At 51.5% G+C, this 15,154-nt stretch overlaps 1 protein-coding gene across 1 annotated transcript in view; it reads right to left on the reverse strand.

Annotated features, from left to right (window-relative positions):
* Positions 1–467: 467 nt before the first annotated feature.
* NOX5 (NADPH oxidase 5) overlaps positions 468–15,154 on the reverse strand; it is a 34,500-nt gene continuing 19,813 nt past the window's right edge. Inside the window, exons 10-17 of the mRNA XM_043554047.1 lie at positions 12,092–12,228; positions 9,863–10,054; positions 7,711–7,755; positions 7,186–7,310; positions 6,826–6,910; positions 6,056–6,155; positions 2,279–2,445; positions 468–1,264 (exon numbers count right to left, since the gene is read on the reverse strand). Of these exons, the coding sequence (XP_043409982.1) occupies positions 1,133–1,264; positions 2,279–2,445; positions 6,056–6,155; positions 6,826–6,910; positions 7,186–7,310; positions 7,711–7,755; positions 9,863–10,054; positions 12,092–12,228 (983 nt within the window). The 3' untranslated portion in view covers positions 468–1,132. The remainder of the gene's footprint in view (positions 1,265–2,278; positions 2,446–6,055; positions 6,156–6,825; positions 6,911–7,185; positions 7,311–7,710; positions 7,756–9,862; positions 10,055–12,091; positions 12,229–15,154) is intronic.

The following is a 15,154-nucleotide window of genomic DNA, read 5'->3' on the forward strand; positions in this document are numbered from 1 at the left end:
AGGGGCCACGAGAAGATGCCGAGATAAAGAGACGGGCAGGGAGGGAAGACACGTGTCCTGAGTACGGACGGTACGGATGGTGATGTCTCCTCTTACTCTCACAACAACTGTGACCGGGGGCGCCATTTTTCAGATGAAGAATCCGACTCAGAGGGGTTCCCAGGGCTACACCACTGGGCCATGTCTGAACTGAGCTTCTGGGAGCCACCTACCCAGTGTCCAGGCACGCAGCCTTGCCATGTCCCCCGCCCCCCCCCCCCCCAGACTGTCACCTTCCTATTTCTCTAATGACTCCATGCATGGAGAGAAGGGAGAAACTGACATGTGGAACAAGGGAGGGGCACGGAGGGACACACGCAGGGGAGAGGTAGAGAGAGGCAGGGAGAGAAAGGCGGGGGACGGCAAAGGCACACAGATGGGGAGACAGTGACCTAGAGAGAAGTGGAAATAAGCTGCTTATCTCTTCCTAAGGGAATGAATGGATTTGTAATAAAATATGCCTTCCAGGTCTCATCCCCAGAACTTCGCAATCAGAATTTCTGGGAGTGGGGCCCAGGAGTCTGCGTGGAAAGAAAGCTCCTCTGAACAGCAAAGCGTGCTTTGAAGTGCATCCAAAAGACAAGATGCATTGATGGGTGGAGACAGAACGGGGCAGACGGATAATATGCAGTAAAGCAAATACAGCGGCATGTTAACAGAGGAATCCAGCAAGTGGGTAACCCCGTTCACTGTACGATCCGTTTAGCTGTCTGTATGTTTGAAAATTTTCATAAGAAACTGTTGGGATAAAATCCTGAATGACTGTGCTGATTAGGCAGGTCTGGGACCACTTGTTGTAGGGGAAGGCTTCCTCGGAGGACTTTGGGAGGAGCAGTCGCCTGGCAAGCGCCCTCTGCACCCCCCTCCGCGGCACCTTGGGTCTGATCAGTTTCTCAGCAATCCCAGAATGCACAGCGGCCCCCGCGCAGGCCACTGCCCTGTCCCCTGGGTGCTGAAGGAAGTCCATCTGCCCCTGGGCCCTCCTGTGCCGGGTGTGGAGCAGGACTAGGCAGGCCCTCTGAGGCTGGCCCCTGCGGGGCACAGAAGCAATGTGATCAAATCGGCTGGCGGGGTGAGTTTGGCAGAGGTGAGGCTAGAAGTTCTCTTGGAAGAATCTGAAGCTGAAGTGCTCACAATGGCCCTTGAGCACCTTGGCCAGAGCTGGGGAGCCACAGAAGAAGACCTGCACCTTGCCCTTCTTCTCAGCAGCCACTTTCTGGAACACCTGGAGCCCACACGGGGTTAGGAGAGAGGGAGGGAGAGTAGGCCTGTGGACCTGCTCAGGTACCCACCCACCTGGTGCTGACAACATAATGGTGGGGCGGGATGGCCTTCTGTCCCCACGAGGAAATCCAAGGCACAGCCGCGTGGCTTCAGAGCAGAGTCCAACGTGCAGCCATTAATTTAGGGGCCATTTGCTCACCCCCCAGCCTGACCCAGACCCCAGGAAGGGGCTGGGCCGGAACGACCCAGTTCTTCCACTCCCAGAGCGTGCCTGCGGGGAGACTGCAGGGCTGGAGGGCAACCCCAGAGCATGCTGAACCCCGACTGCTCAGACCTCACACTAGTTCTCCCCCGGTCACATGCCTCCATTGAAATGTCTCTTTCCTAAAGTCCAGCTTTTCCCCCAGTGAGGGCCCTTCCCCACCCCACATTCTGCTTAAGGAGGCCACTGCTGAAAGTCCTCTTGGGTGGCCAAGCACCGGCAGCGTCCTGCTCCCTCACTGGGGACAACTGTCTCCAGCACTTTGAAAAGCAGTCCCTTCTGGCACCTCATGCAAACTCTGCACCTGATTGGGAAGTACTCAGCAGGAAAAATCTGAAAACCAATCTGAGAAATCAAATAGAAAGACCGTAAATGTCTGTGCCTTTGGGTCTCAGTCTTTTCCATTTGTACCAGAAACAGTAAGACATGGTGCTACTTCTCCAAGACCCTTGTCTTCTCAGGCCTTCTGAGCCTCCCTTCATAAGGAGTTAGGGCTGGGGGAGGCCTAGGAGGTCATATAGGCTAACGTCTCTGAACAGATGGGGAAAGTGAGGCTAATAACACAAGGTAAGCTAGTGATGGCACCAGAACGTAGGTCCCCTGCCTCCCTTTCTGGCTCTGGGATCCTGGTTGGACTCTGAATGCTGGCCTCATGCTTGGTCCCTAGCTTCCCGGCCCTAATCTCCCAGCCACTGTCTTAGGCTCTCAGCCCCACTGGGCCCTGCAGGCTGTGGGGCCCTCGCTGGCCTTTACCTTCCTCCAGTCAGGCCGCCCAGGCTGGGTGCGTGTCTGGAGGCCCGTGATGGAGTCCTTCTTCTCCTTCTTGGCCAGGAGGTCGAGGGCCATCTGCAGGCCAATGGCCTTCATGTCATTCTTGCCCAGTGCAGAGGTCATGTACATATGCAGCTCCAGGAAGGGGCCTGTGTGGCGGGGGGAGAAGGTGGCACTGAGGAGCTCGCGCCCGTGATGAGGACAGGGTAGGACGCCAGCCCCTAGTCCTGGGGCTTGGATAGAGACCAAGAGTGCTCTGAACTCACACCTTCAGCCCACTGCGCTCGCCCATGACCTCCAAGGGACCAGCGCTTTAGAAAGGAAAGGTGGTCCACTGCTGGAGTGGAGCCTACTCTGTGCATGGCCTACACAAGTGACTGTCCATCCACTCTCTGATGTGCGCCCCACAGCCACCCCAGGAGTAGATGGGGAAATGAATCCCAGGACAGCACAGCACAGCAGTCCTTGGGCTCTGAGCTCATGCCCTTTCCTGCCTCATGGTGTCTGCTTAGTCTGCTTGGGGACACAGGCCAGGCACACCTGGAAATGTAACTGAGAACAAAAGGTCAAGGGTTATATGAGTGGCAAATGCTACTGGTCTACAGGAAATGGATGGGGCAGACTGAGCCGCTTCCTGAGAGGGTTGGGCGGCGGGGGTGGGGGGTGGGGGGTGGTGCTGGGATAAGTCTTGAGAGAGGACCAAGATTCCAAGGTGGGGGGAGGGGATGAATAGAGGGCATCCTAAGAAGGGGGGCCAGGTGAGCCGAGGATGAGAGGTCCGAACAGATGTGGTGTTTGTGGGGTATGATGTGACTGCCTGCCTGGAACACAGGATCCTTGAATGGGAGCAAACGCGAGATGGGACTGGGCACCCACTGAGACCAGAACGTGAAGGGGCTTGAATTCCCAGCCAGCAAAAGGGGGAAGGGAGTGGCTGTTGGAGCAGGGCATGATGGGATGAGAACAGCACCCCAGAAAGGGGAGCCAGAGGACAGGAGGGACAGGGCAGAGTTTGGCCTGGACCTGCCTGGACACTGGTGAGTGCCCACAGCTCAGTGCCTGCAACAGGACAGGTTTGCTGAGACACCGATCCCTTGAGCTCTCAGGGCAACTGGAGATCCCTGGTGGGCACCTCTGGGCTCAAGCACCTTCCTCCGTTCCCCCCGACATGGCGTACAAATGTTCTCATTTCCCAAGAGTGCCACGATGGGGAAAAGGCTGGCGAATGATGCCTTCCACCTGTGCGTTAGTCCAAGCTAATGACAGGCCCCGATTTAGGACCCTGGGTCCACAAGCTGATGATCACTTCATCCTTCTCTCCCAAGACTAAAGGATTCACGCCATGCCGGCTGGCTCTCTACTGTCTTGCGAGATATACCATTAGCCTGCTTTTCCTTTGGCTCAAGGTCTCAGTCACTGTTAAAATGCAAATGGCCCTAGGAGAGATTCCACATTTTATTTCACATATCACTCCGGTTGAGTAGGGCTGGGTGGTGTGGGAGGGAAGAAGATGTACCATAGGGGACGCTCATCTGAGAGAGCCCCGACCCTTCTTCCCCCCTCCCTGAGACTCCCCATCCCCCTGCGAGGGGTAAGGGGGAGTGACACCATGGTGGGAGGGAGAAGAAGGGGCTCTGGAGAATGACCTGACATGGTTTTCATCCTCTCCAAACAGTCGTGTAGGAGACAGTCAGGCTGTTTCTGGGACACTCTCTTAAGGAAAGACTTGAACTATGTGCACACACATATTAATTGCAGCTTTAAATATATATATATATATATATATACACACACATATACATATACATATATACATATACATATATATACATATACATATACATATATATATATATACGCTCCACTAATTATATATATCTATATCTATATCTATATCTATCTATATATATATATAGAATATATATATATAGATATAGATATATATAGTGGAGCATCAGGAATAAATATAGTGTCTAGTAGCCGAAGCATGGCAAACCGTTAACTGGATCATTCGTTATACAGCCATTAAATGCTGCTGTTAGTGGTGACGCTGAAGCTTTTCTTTCCAGGAGGTAACTTTACTGGTGCCGGCACAGCTCACTTGGGTTTGCACCTGAGCCCCGAACGCCATGGGGCGTGGTTTTTTATGTAGTTGCTACTTCTTTGTCTCCCGTATCTGGTAACGTACAAACGCGCAGTCTGATTAAGTGGTCTCAGGTTACAAGGTCATGAGGGATGTCACGTATGCACATAGCCAGCTTGGCCCGAGTTTTCCTTTTTTATCCTCCCAGCAGCCCTATGGGGTAGGCGCTAGTTGTATCCATGTTTTTTTTTGTTTTGTTTTTTGTTTTTCACATGAGAAACATAAGCAAGGCAATACCATGCCCAGGATTCTACAGCGATTACAGGATAGAATAAAAATTAAACCCAAACAGAATGTTCGAAGCCGAAGCTACAGAAACTAAACACGATGAACCACAAATTCTAGGACTCAAACCTTGGTAAATAATTAAAGACGAAATCAGAAGTCGCGGGCTTCAGCTGCCGTTAATGAGAAGCCTTGGAAGAAATGTGAGGTAATAAAGTTGTTGACTCAAGGGGCTTCGAGAACGCAGAGCACCAGGTTGGCTGTTACCCTTTGTTTATACAGATTACGAAGAAGCAAACGGCAAATATTTATATACCAGTAACCAGGAAACTTAAATGAAATCTAAACTCTCCCCCTAGCTCGTCATCATAAAAGTGAGTTTCTAATGAATTAATATACATAAAAGCATTTAGAGCAAAGTCGAGGCTCTATAAATATTTGCTATAATTGTTATTTACAAGAAAGAGCGAAGAGCTTTACTGTAACATTCTAAAGTTTGCCGATTCCATGGCAAACACTGTTGACTTGTGCTTTATGGCTTTGAATATTTGTTGTAGTAAGCTTCGTCTGTTTAAGCATTTCTTATAGAAAACTGCATCTGAGTACTTGAACTTATAAACTGTTTTTCATAGGAATTTGAATTCGCTCATGGCAGCTCTAGGATAATTAAACAGCCAAATAAAATCTGGTTCCACTGACCTCAACCAGTGTAAGAAAAACCCACCAGTTTTCTAAAGTTAGAAACATATCTAAAGGTATTCCTCCTCATGTTAGTTATTCCATAAGGAAAACGAAACCGTCAGGCTTTGCACTGACAGTGCAGAGCCTGCTTGGGATTCTCTTTCTCTCCCTCTCTCTCTGCCCCTACCCCGTTCATGCTCTCTCTTTCTCAAAATAAACAAACAAACATACAAATATATATCTTTTAAAAATATAAGAAAATATATCAGGGGGTCCTTTTTAAATTTTTCTAAATATATTTTTTTAATGTTTATTTTTGAGAGAGAGAGACAGACCGAACGCGAGTGGGGGAGGGGCAGGGAGAGGGAGACACAGAACCTGAAGCAGGCTCCAGGCTCTGAGCTTGAACCCCCGAACCATGAGATCATGACCTGAGCCAAAGTCGGACGCTTAAGGACTGAGCCACCCAGGCGCCCCAGGAGGTCCTTTTTTAAAAGACCGGGTGCATAGCCTGATGGGATTATGAATACATTTTTCTCCTCTTTTTTTGGTTTCACAAATGTTACATTTTAGTCGGGGGGGGGGAGTCATCCTCCCCCATTCTCCCCCATTTTGCATAGAAATGGAATAATCTAGACACGCTCTTAAAAAGACCCTGAGCCTGAACCGCCACCCTGCTGCCACGCTCCTCAGCCCCGTCCTTCCCCTACCCTCTCGTGTCTCCTCGGCCTGGTCCAGCTCCAGTTTGGTCAGCAGGCTCACAAACCACTCGAAAGACCGCTGGTCTCGATTGATCCAGATGAAGTCCACCTAGGGGGAGGGGCCCTTCTGCTCAGAGCTGGTGCTGCCTTGCTCACAGCACGCTCACACCTGTGGTCCCCACTGCGGGACGACCACCTGGGGGTCGGCAAGGCACACGTTATCACCCCCATTTAATGGAGGGGGAAACTGAGGGTTGCAGAGGTAGGAACCTTGCCCAGGTCACAGGGCAGCGTGCGATCAGGACCCAGGTTCCTGACTGCCGGCTCGGGGTTTTCTGTAATGATCTATTTGTTTATAGCAAGCAGGGTTCTGAAATAGGAAGCTTAGGAAGAAGCCAACAGAACATTAGTTAATTATTTTTTAGAAACTCTTTTCAGTGGTCTATAGAAAATAATGAATTTTCAAAAGGCAAACGTTTTCATTTTTAAAACCACCACCAGGCAATGGTAAACACATCATGGCTGTAACTGGATCCCAGGTGCCTGACTTTCGGGCTCCCAGGTCTTTAGTGGGATTCCATCTTCAGGGCCCGCAATGCCTCTCAGAAGTGACAGGGGAAGGCCTGGACGCTCGGGAGGCACCATAGGGACCAGTGGATCCAAGCAGGGGAGAGAGCCATCTGTCCCTTCCCCTCATCTGCAGCAGAGAGCCCACTGTGGTTCAGGGAGGTTTCCGGGACACAGGGCCCAGAGGCCTGCCTGGAGGAGGTGGCGCTCACCTTGTGGAGCTTCATGTCCTCATCCTGGACGTTGTCCATCCAGGAGTGCTGGCAGCTGGGGCAGATGTGCTTCCTCTTCTGGTGCCTGGGGGGAGGTGATGAGGGATTTTGAATTTGGGGTGAGTATAAGACTTCTCAGGACCCCAAAGAACAGTGCAGGGGGCAGGGGAAAAGGGTGGGGTGGCAGGGCCCAGCCTGTGAGGAAGCGGAGGGATGAGAGCCAAAAGAGAGAGGGAGGGGGAGCAGGGGAGGAAAGAGAAACAAGGGTGAAAGGAGAGGAGGGAAGCGCAAGGGGGAGGGAAGAGAGGAGAGAGGAGAGTGTCTCTGGACTCTGTCCTGGGATGCAGCCCACCCGCCCACCTGTACATGATGCTCTGCAGGATGGAAGCGAAGGGGGTGATGCCGATGCCTGCTCCGATGAGCACCGCATGCTCAGAGGCAAAGATCCTGCGGGTGGGGGTTCCGTAAGGGCCGTCGATATAGCACTGTGAACAAACAGGAGGGCATTCGAGGGGAGGGCTGGAGGCACGGGGGAGAGCTGAACCCCAAGGCTTCAGCATCTCCCTTTTACATGCAGGCAGTCACCTCCCGGGCTGGAGCCCAGATCGAAGTGGCTCCCACTGCACTGCCTGGAGCCCAAATCTGGGAGAGCCCTGGAATATTAGAAGGCAGAACTGGTGAGAGTGGGACCCAGCCAGCATCCCTGTGTGCACCTGCAAGGGGACGGGTTCGATCCCCTTCTCTGGATACCGGGAAGTCAGGCCCTGGGGACTTGAGGGACTGGGGTACCCGGGGCCACGGCAAGCCCTCCCTGCAGGCAGAGGCTTCATATTCTCTGGTTGCGGCAGGGATTCTCGGTCATGTCCACCTGCTGGAGCCTCCTACCTTGATGTTGCAAAACAGATGGTTCTCAGAGGACATCTCGGAGACCTGCGATGAGCAGAGAGTTGTGGGTCTCTGGGAGTGGAGGGGTCAGGCGATTCTCAGAGGCATCCTGGCCTCTGCCAGTCTGGGCACCTTCACAAAAGGGGAATTGCTTTTTCTGCCCCGAGCATGGCAGGGAGCATGGAGTGTGCCGGTAACCCGGCTCTTCAGGAAAAGAAAACAACAACACGCTCCTGACTCCGTCTGGAGATTTCTGGTAGACACACTGCCGTCACGGCGGCCACCATAATGACTGTGTCTAAGAACCGGCTCTCAAAGCTCCTGAAAATCTAACAGTTGGCTCTTGTGATCCAATACAGATCAGCTCCAGTGGGTGACTGGAGAACACTCCCTCCCCCTATCTCCAGCCACTACTATACCTTTCACGTCTCCAAACACACCCCCTGGCCTTGACCATTCTTTTCCCTCAGCTGAGAACAACACCCTTCCCTCTTCCCCAGCTGGCAAATTCCTATGCATCTTCCAGAGTCCAGCTCATCTAAAGTAGCTGCTCCTTCTTGAAGTTCTGTCCGGCTTCGCCAGGCAGAAAAGCCAGTGGCTGGCCTGGCTCATGGCTCCACTCTGCCCTTGGGACCCTGTCCTGGGCTTGCTGATGGGAGCCACTGGGGGCAGGGAGGAGGCCTCTTCTGTCTGCTCTGCCTGATTCCTCCAGGCCTGAGCACATGACAGACCGGATTTGGGAGGTCAGCGCACTTCCTCCCACAAGGTGAAGGAAGTAGAACCCCCCCACCCCCCCCCCACCCCAAAACAGGCGATAGGGGCCTGTGATAGTTCCCTGTCTGCTGCTGGAGGGCAGAGTTAGGAGTGACCTTCACAATTACCCAGAGCAATGCCTCACTTGACAGAAAAGGAGCCCAGTCTAAGAGTGGGAACAAGCTCAGGGAACAAGCCTGGGTCTCCCGCTGACCGTCCAGTGCCCGTCACACTACAGCATGCTGCTTCTTTGTCCGGGGGCCACTGAATGCTGTGTCCCGCACGGTGTCAGACTTCAACTACTTGTGTAGGAGGTACCCTGGACAAGAGCTACTCTCCTTTCCGTGGTCTTTAAACCTTCCAATTGCAAGGAGAAAGCCCACATCGCGGTTAGTAATCTTTAACGTGCTATGCTTACCAAGCCCACCTCTTTCTTTTTCTTGTACTAAAGCAAGAAAGAGAAAGAGCATGAGAGAGAGAGAGAGAGAGAGAGAGAGAAGGAGAAAGAGCAGCAGAGTGTGGCTTCAGGCTCAGAGCGTCAGCAGGCAGGAACATCTGGCCAGAATTGATTAAGATCGGCTTTTATTGATTTTACTTTTTTTTTCCTAAATTTTTTTTTCCCTTAATGTTTTTGTTTTTTTGAGAGAGACACAGAGTGTGAGTGGGGAAGGGGCAGAGAGAGGGAGACACAGAATCCGAAGCAGGCTCCAGGCTCTGAGCTGTCAGCACAGAGGCCGTCGCGGGGCTCAAACCCACGAACTGTGAGATCATACCTGAGATGAAGTCGGACGCTCCACCGACTGAGCCACCCAGGCGCTCCTTGATTTTACTTTGAGAGTTACCTTCTGATTATGGCACACGATACTAGTTTACCATTCAAGATAGCAATCTACAGCGTCCTTTTAAATGCAAGCAAGTTTATCGGGACACCTGGGTGGCTCAGTCGGTTAAGCGTCCGACTTCAGCTCAGGTCATGATCTCGCCACTTGTGGGCGCGAGCCCCGCGTCGGGCTCTGTGTTGACAGCTCAGAGCCTGGAGCCTGCTTCGGATTCTGTGTCTCCCTCTCTCTGCCCCTCCCCTGATCACACTCAGTCTCTCTCTCCCTCAAAACTAAATAAACATTAAAAAAAAAATGTTTTTTTAAATACAAGTAAGTTTAAAGTCATGTTGGGGTGTGAGAAGAGAGACCAGGTAGGAAATATTCCCAGTGAGGAGCGAACACGGCAGAAGTTAGGAAGGCAGTGTGCACATGCCTGGCTGCAGGAGCACCACATAATATGCACGGCTTCGTGCGTGTGGCTGCCCTTAAGGACCTCTCTCCTGAGTCCATGGATCCACCACCCCTGGGGACACAAAGGCCGGCTCTCCCGCCTCCAGCCCCAGCTTCCTGAGCCTTACCAGACCCCACTCAGATGTGGTTCTCCGCTGTGCCTGAGCCGATTCCTCTGTCCCTGTGGGCACCGGGTCTGGGTCCCCATGCTGTGGAGTCCCCCTGGGCCTGTACGATGTCAGCTCCACGATGGCATCCTTGCTGGAGGCCACAGCTCCCTGCACCGCGGCTCCGGACTGGACGGGCTGGCACTGAAAACTCTGTTTGGTTTCGAAGTGGAAATGGCTTTATTATTTAAATCATGAAACTAGGGTGCCTGGGTGGCTCAGGTGGTTGAGCATCCAACTCTTGATTTCGGCTCAGGTCATGATCTCGTGGGTTCGTGAGTTCGAGCCCCACGTCAGGCTCTGTGCTGACAGTGTGGAGCCTGCTCGGGATTCTCTTGCCCTCTCTCTCTGCCCCTCCCCTGCTCAAGCTCTTTCTCTCTCTCTCTCAAAATAAATAAACATTTAAAAAAATTTAAATCATGAAATCAATACATGTTAGTTTTTAAAGATTCACATGTTACAGAACTATAAAGAATAAGGTGAAAAAGTACCCTGAATAAAGTGGAATCACTTCTCTAAACACTTTTTTCTATGTCCTTCCAGACTTTTACTCTCTCTCTCTCTTTTACATAAATGAAACATATTGCTTTGTAACCTGCCTTTTCCACTCATTACATCTTGACTAGCTTTCCATGCTAATGCATGTACATTTACATAATCTTTTTTAAGGAACTTCCTATTCCGTGATAAGGGTGATCAGTAATTTATTTAGCTACATCCCTAGTGTTGGACAATTTTGATTATCCCCATTTTCTCATTAGTGTTAATTAACAACCACCATATAGAAGATAACATCTTTCCCATCTCTGTCCCTTTACCCTGATTTATTTTTCTTCATGGCACGTATTATCACCTGACACATTATGTCTGTATTTTGTTTGTTTATTGTCTACCTCTCCCTCTGGAAGGGAAGCAGGCACTGCATCACTGTTGCTTACGGATTTATCTCCAGCATCTAGAATAGTACTTGGAAAACAGGAGGTGCTGTGCTCAATAAATATTTGCTAAATGCAGGAACAAGGTGATTAATGTACTTCCTGTGCAGCTACCCAATTAGCTTTTTAGGACAAATCCCTGAAAATGGAATGGCTGGGCCTGTGGGTACACATATTTAAAATGTTGACACATGTGGCCAGACTGCCTGCCAGAAAGATTATGCCAATCTATTCTATGGCGGTGGTACCTTAAGGTCCTAAAGAAACACAGTCTTTAACGTATCTACCCACAGATTCCTGGTGTGCATGACTCTCCTGGTTTTCAAAGCCAGCTTCCTCCTTCAGAAAGGTTCCCCTGATTAAGAACAGAGAACGTTCTGCTTGTTTCTACTGACCCCTTCATCTCCCAAAGCTTTGCTCTGGGCATCTTTCTAGAGGGCTTCGTGATCTGGCCTGGCAGGATTCCGCCTGGTTTTTCTCCCCTCAGAGTTTAAATTCCACAGGGGCACGACAGGGCTGAGCCAGGCCCGGGGCTGCTTTTCCTTTGACCTTCAGCAGGGGCTTCACCACATTAACATGTCTCCCAACTGAGCCATACAGCCTACTAGGTGTGGGTTTGGGCGCCTTAGCCTCCTTTGTCCATTCTCACTGTCGTCTTGCTGCCCTCCTCCAAAACCTCCCCGAGTCAGTATTCATTCCAGACACTGGCAACTTGTCAGCTTCGTGGGTTCATCAGGGCTCAAAAGATAACAGTGCTGCCGCTGATGCTGCTGACGCTGATGGTGAATGGTCCACGTGGACCGTGTGGTCCCGTTAGCTCAGGGCTTTCCCTACATTCATTCCATCATTGGTCCTTAAAAAGCATCACGTGAGAAAGGGAGGCCAAGGACGGGAACCACCTGCAGTTAGTCCATTGATGACTAAGCTAAAGTTCGAGTAAGCGAAGGGACATACAAGGCCGTGCAGTCACAAGGTGCTGGAGCAGGGACGTGGAGGCGGGGTTTTCCGATCTCAATCTCCCCTCTCTTTCTATTGTCCACCTGGCTTCTAACGGAGGACTTGGGACTCGGGAGGTCCTGGGGCGGGTGGGCTGTTGGATCACACTGTCCACAGTTGCCTCGCCCCCTGTGCTGCCTTCCAGCCAGTGTATACAGCCGTTGCTCAATGATTGATGTTCACCATTGAGAACATCAGCAACTCGGTCCCCACTGGGTTTGACTCCACAGTGGACCCTTCCTCCCCTGAAGCAACCTACCTGGGGCTTCCTCTGGCTCCTTCTCATCCTCAAACTCCTTGACAGCCGTTTGGAGTCCACAGGGTCTGATGTCTTGAAGGACTCAAACAGCCTGTTTGTCCACTGCCCTTGGGACCGGACGTGTAGCCAGATGGTGTCTGAGCAAGAGACAGGGCAGGGGGAGAGGGGGTCAGCGCTGGCCTCCAGCAGGGAGCAGGCCCGTCTCACCTGAGGGACTGGGGCTGGGCATCTACTGCTCAAGCTCCAGACTGAATGTCCTTCTGCGGGCCCAAACTAGCAGTCCCAGCCCTGGGACTTGGAAATCTCATCTCTCTGGTGCAGATATTGTAGTCTTCGTCCATGAAGTCAACTTAAGCCGTCTGCTCTGCCAAGACCAGGGTCAGAGCGGCCCTGAGCACACTAGAAGCTCCATGGGGGAGGGGGCCCTGCCTCCTCCATCAGGCCAGGGTCTCACCAAGGTGGCGACCACTCCCTCCCACATTCAACCAGGTGCTTGTCAACGGCTCTGCACACAGTAGGTGTTCAGCCTGTGGCACGAACAATGGCTTTCATTGTGCCCAGTACCTGGGATGTAGCTTCTCTGCTGAGGGGTGACTGGCAGAAAGGTGGTGTGGGTGGCCACCCCTCTGCTGAAGGGTATCAGAGAGAATCCACAACATTTGAACAAGGAGGCCCCCCCCGAGAGATCTCCTGCTCAGGCATTCTTACCCTTTAAACAATTTCTTTAAACCATGGGGGCGCCTGGGTGGCTCAGTGGGTTAAGCGTCCGATTTAATTTCAGCTCAGGTCATGATCTCACTGTTCATGAGTTTGAGCCCCACATCAGGCTCTGTGCTGACCCTGCAGAGACTGCTTGGGATTCTCTCTCTCTCTCCCTCTCTCTCTTGCTTGCACTTTCTCTGTCTCTCTCAAAATAAAGAAATAAACTTAAAAAACATTTTAAACCATGGACTCTCTTGGCAGTCCTGTGAATACAACGGAGAGACTCCTTCTCAGAGAAAGGTTTTTTAAATACACAAAGTCACACACATGGAAATCACAAATGAAACAGCATGTATTTGTTTGCAAAAAAACCCAAAAAACCAAAAAACAAGCACACCCCCCCCAAATGTGTGATTGAAGAATACGTCTGCTTCTTTGCCAACACAGGACTATGAGGTCCCGCCAGAATTGCGTGGCTACGGAAACCTGACGTCGTTGATGAGCATAAAGGATATCCCGAGGTGCCGGCAACCATGACAATGCGATCTCAAAGAACCTTGTGATTTTTATTTTGAAAGAGTCACAGGTATTGTTAATGCTTCTGTGGCTGGCTGTGGGCATTCACAATCGAAGAAGATGCTAAGGTTCAGTTAATTCTCCGAGGCTTCCTCTCCCTTGATCCTACAAGTGCCAGGGGGGCTGGGCTGTGCCTTGTTTACACAACACACTCTGAGGCGCCCCACACAGTGAGTGCATGTGTCGGGGGAGGTGGGGGGCCTCCCTAAACGCTGGGAGAATGCAATCAGTTACTACTGGCGACCTGAATCCACCCCTGATTTCTGTGAGCCAGCTCCGTAAACCAACTCGGAGTATGTACCAGCCCTCATACGGACTCACTCAGCCCACCACAGGAGGCTCAGGGCCCGAGAGACAGGCAGGTCCCAAGCAAACGTCCTGAAGAAACCCCATTCGAGAATCGGCCAAGTCAATGGCACATCCATCTAGTGTATGTGGTCATTTTAATCATACTGGTATCACTATACTGGAATACTATGCAGCCATGCAAAGGGAAGTTCTTATTTATTTTTTTTTGTATTTTTAAAAATGGTTATTTATTTATTAGAAAAAATTTTTAACGTTTATTCATTTTTGAGAGACAGAGAAACAGAGCACAAGCCAGGGAGGGGTAGAAAGAGAGGGAGACACAGAATCCAAAGCAGGCTCCAGGCTCTGAGCCCGATGCAGGGCTTGAACTCACGGACCGTGAGATCATGACCTGAGCTGAAACTGGACACTCAACCGATTGGCCCACCCAGGCGCCCCTTGGAAAGTTTTTTTTTTTCTTTTTTAAAGAACTGACATGCAAAGACTTTTATGACATACTGCTCACAGAGAAAAGGCGGGCTGCAAAACAGTGTGAAGAATGTGACCCCGCGTAGGCAAAACCATCCCCACATCTATAGAACTACGTGGGTATATAAAGACAGATCTGGAAGACTGTTCACCAGAAGACTGACAAGGGCTTTCTCTGGATGGAATTGTTTGAGGGATTTTAATTTTCTTCTGTGCATATTCCTATACAGTTTGAATTTTCTGAGAGCAGATCTCTTTTGGAGAAACAGAACAGGAAAGAAAAATAGGAAGAAAAGAACCTTCCCCCTCCTGCCTCCGCCCCCACCTTTGCCCCGTTGTACATCCAAGCCACCACTCAGGTGACTCCGGGGCAGGTGGTACGTAGCCTCACATGAGGAACCCTTGCCTTGGGTCTGAACTGTGGGGGCTGGGCCACGGGTCCTGTTGGGCCGGCGCTGGGAGGCATCCTAAATGGAACTAAAGTTTTTAATAGGGATGGGTCAGAGGACACAGGCAACCAGGACCCTTCATTCCTCATGAAGCCGAGCAAGGGTCAGGCAAGGCATTCGCTGCCAGAATTACCACTTAAGGTGGAAAGGCCGATCTTTGGCCTAGGAAGAGGGCACAGGTCTGGGTGCCGGCTCAACAACAGTCCAGGACCAGAAGGATGGCACGCACATGGGTGGAGGCCAGAGGTCCACTGGGTGAAGGGAGGATCAGCTGAGCAGTTCCACGGGTGTGCTGGTGACCCAGAGAGAGATGGGAGTGGTCCAGGGATGGGGAAGAAGGATTGGAGGGATTCTGCTGCCTTGGGGCTCCACAGAGATGGGGGAAGCCTGGCTTCCTGCCACAGCGCCCTTGAGAACTCCCTGGCTCCTCTGAGTTCACTCCTCCTCTGCCTCAGACCCCTGCGGGCTCCCAAGTGCTGGCACCAACCATCCCCATTCAGAGTCCCCCTCGGCCCCACCCGGGCTCTAGCCAGCTTTGCCAGCCACCTTGTCTGCCTTC

This window comes from Prionailurus bengalensis, chromosome B3 (genome assembly GCF_016509475.1).
Source record: "Prionailurus bengalensis isolate Pbe53 chromosome B3, Fcat_Pben_1.1_paternal_pri, whole genome shotgun sequence".
NCBI lineage: Eukaryota > Metazoa > Chordata > Mammalia > Carnivora > Felidae > Prionailurus > Prionailurus bengalensis.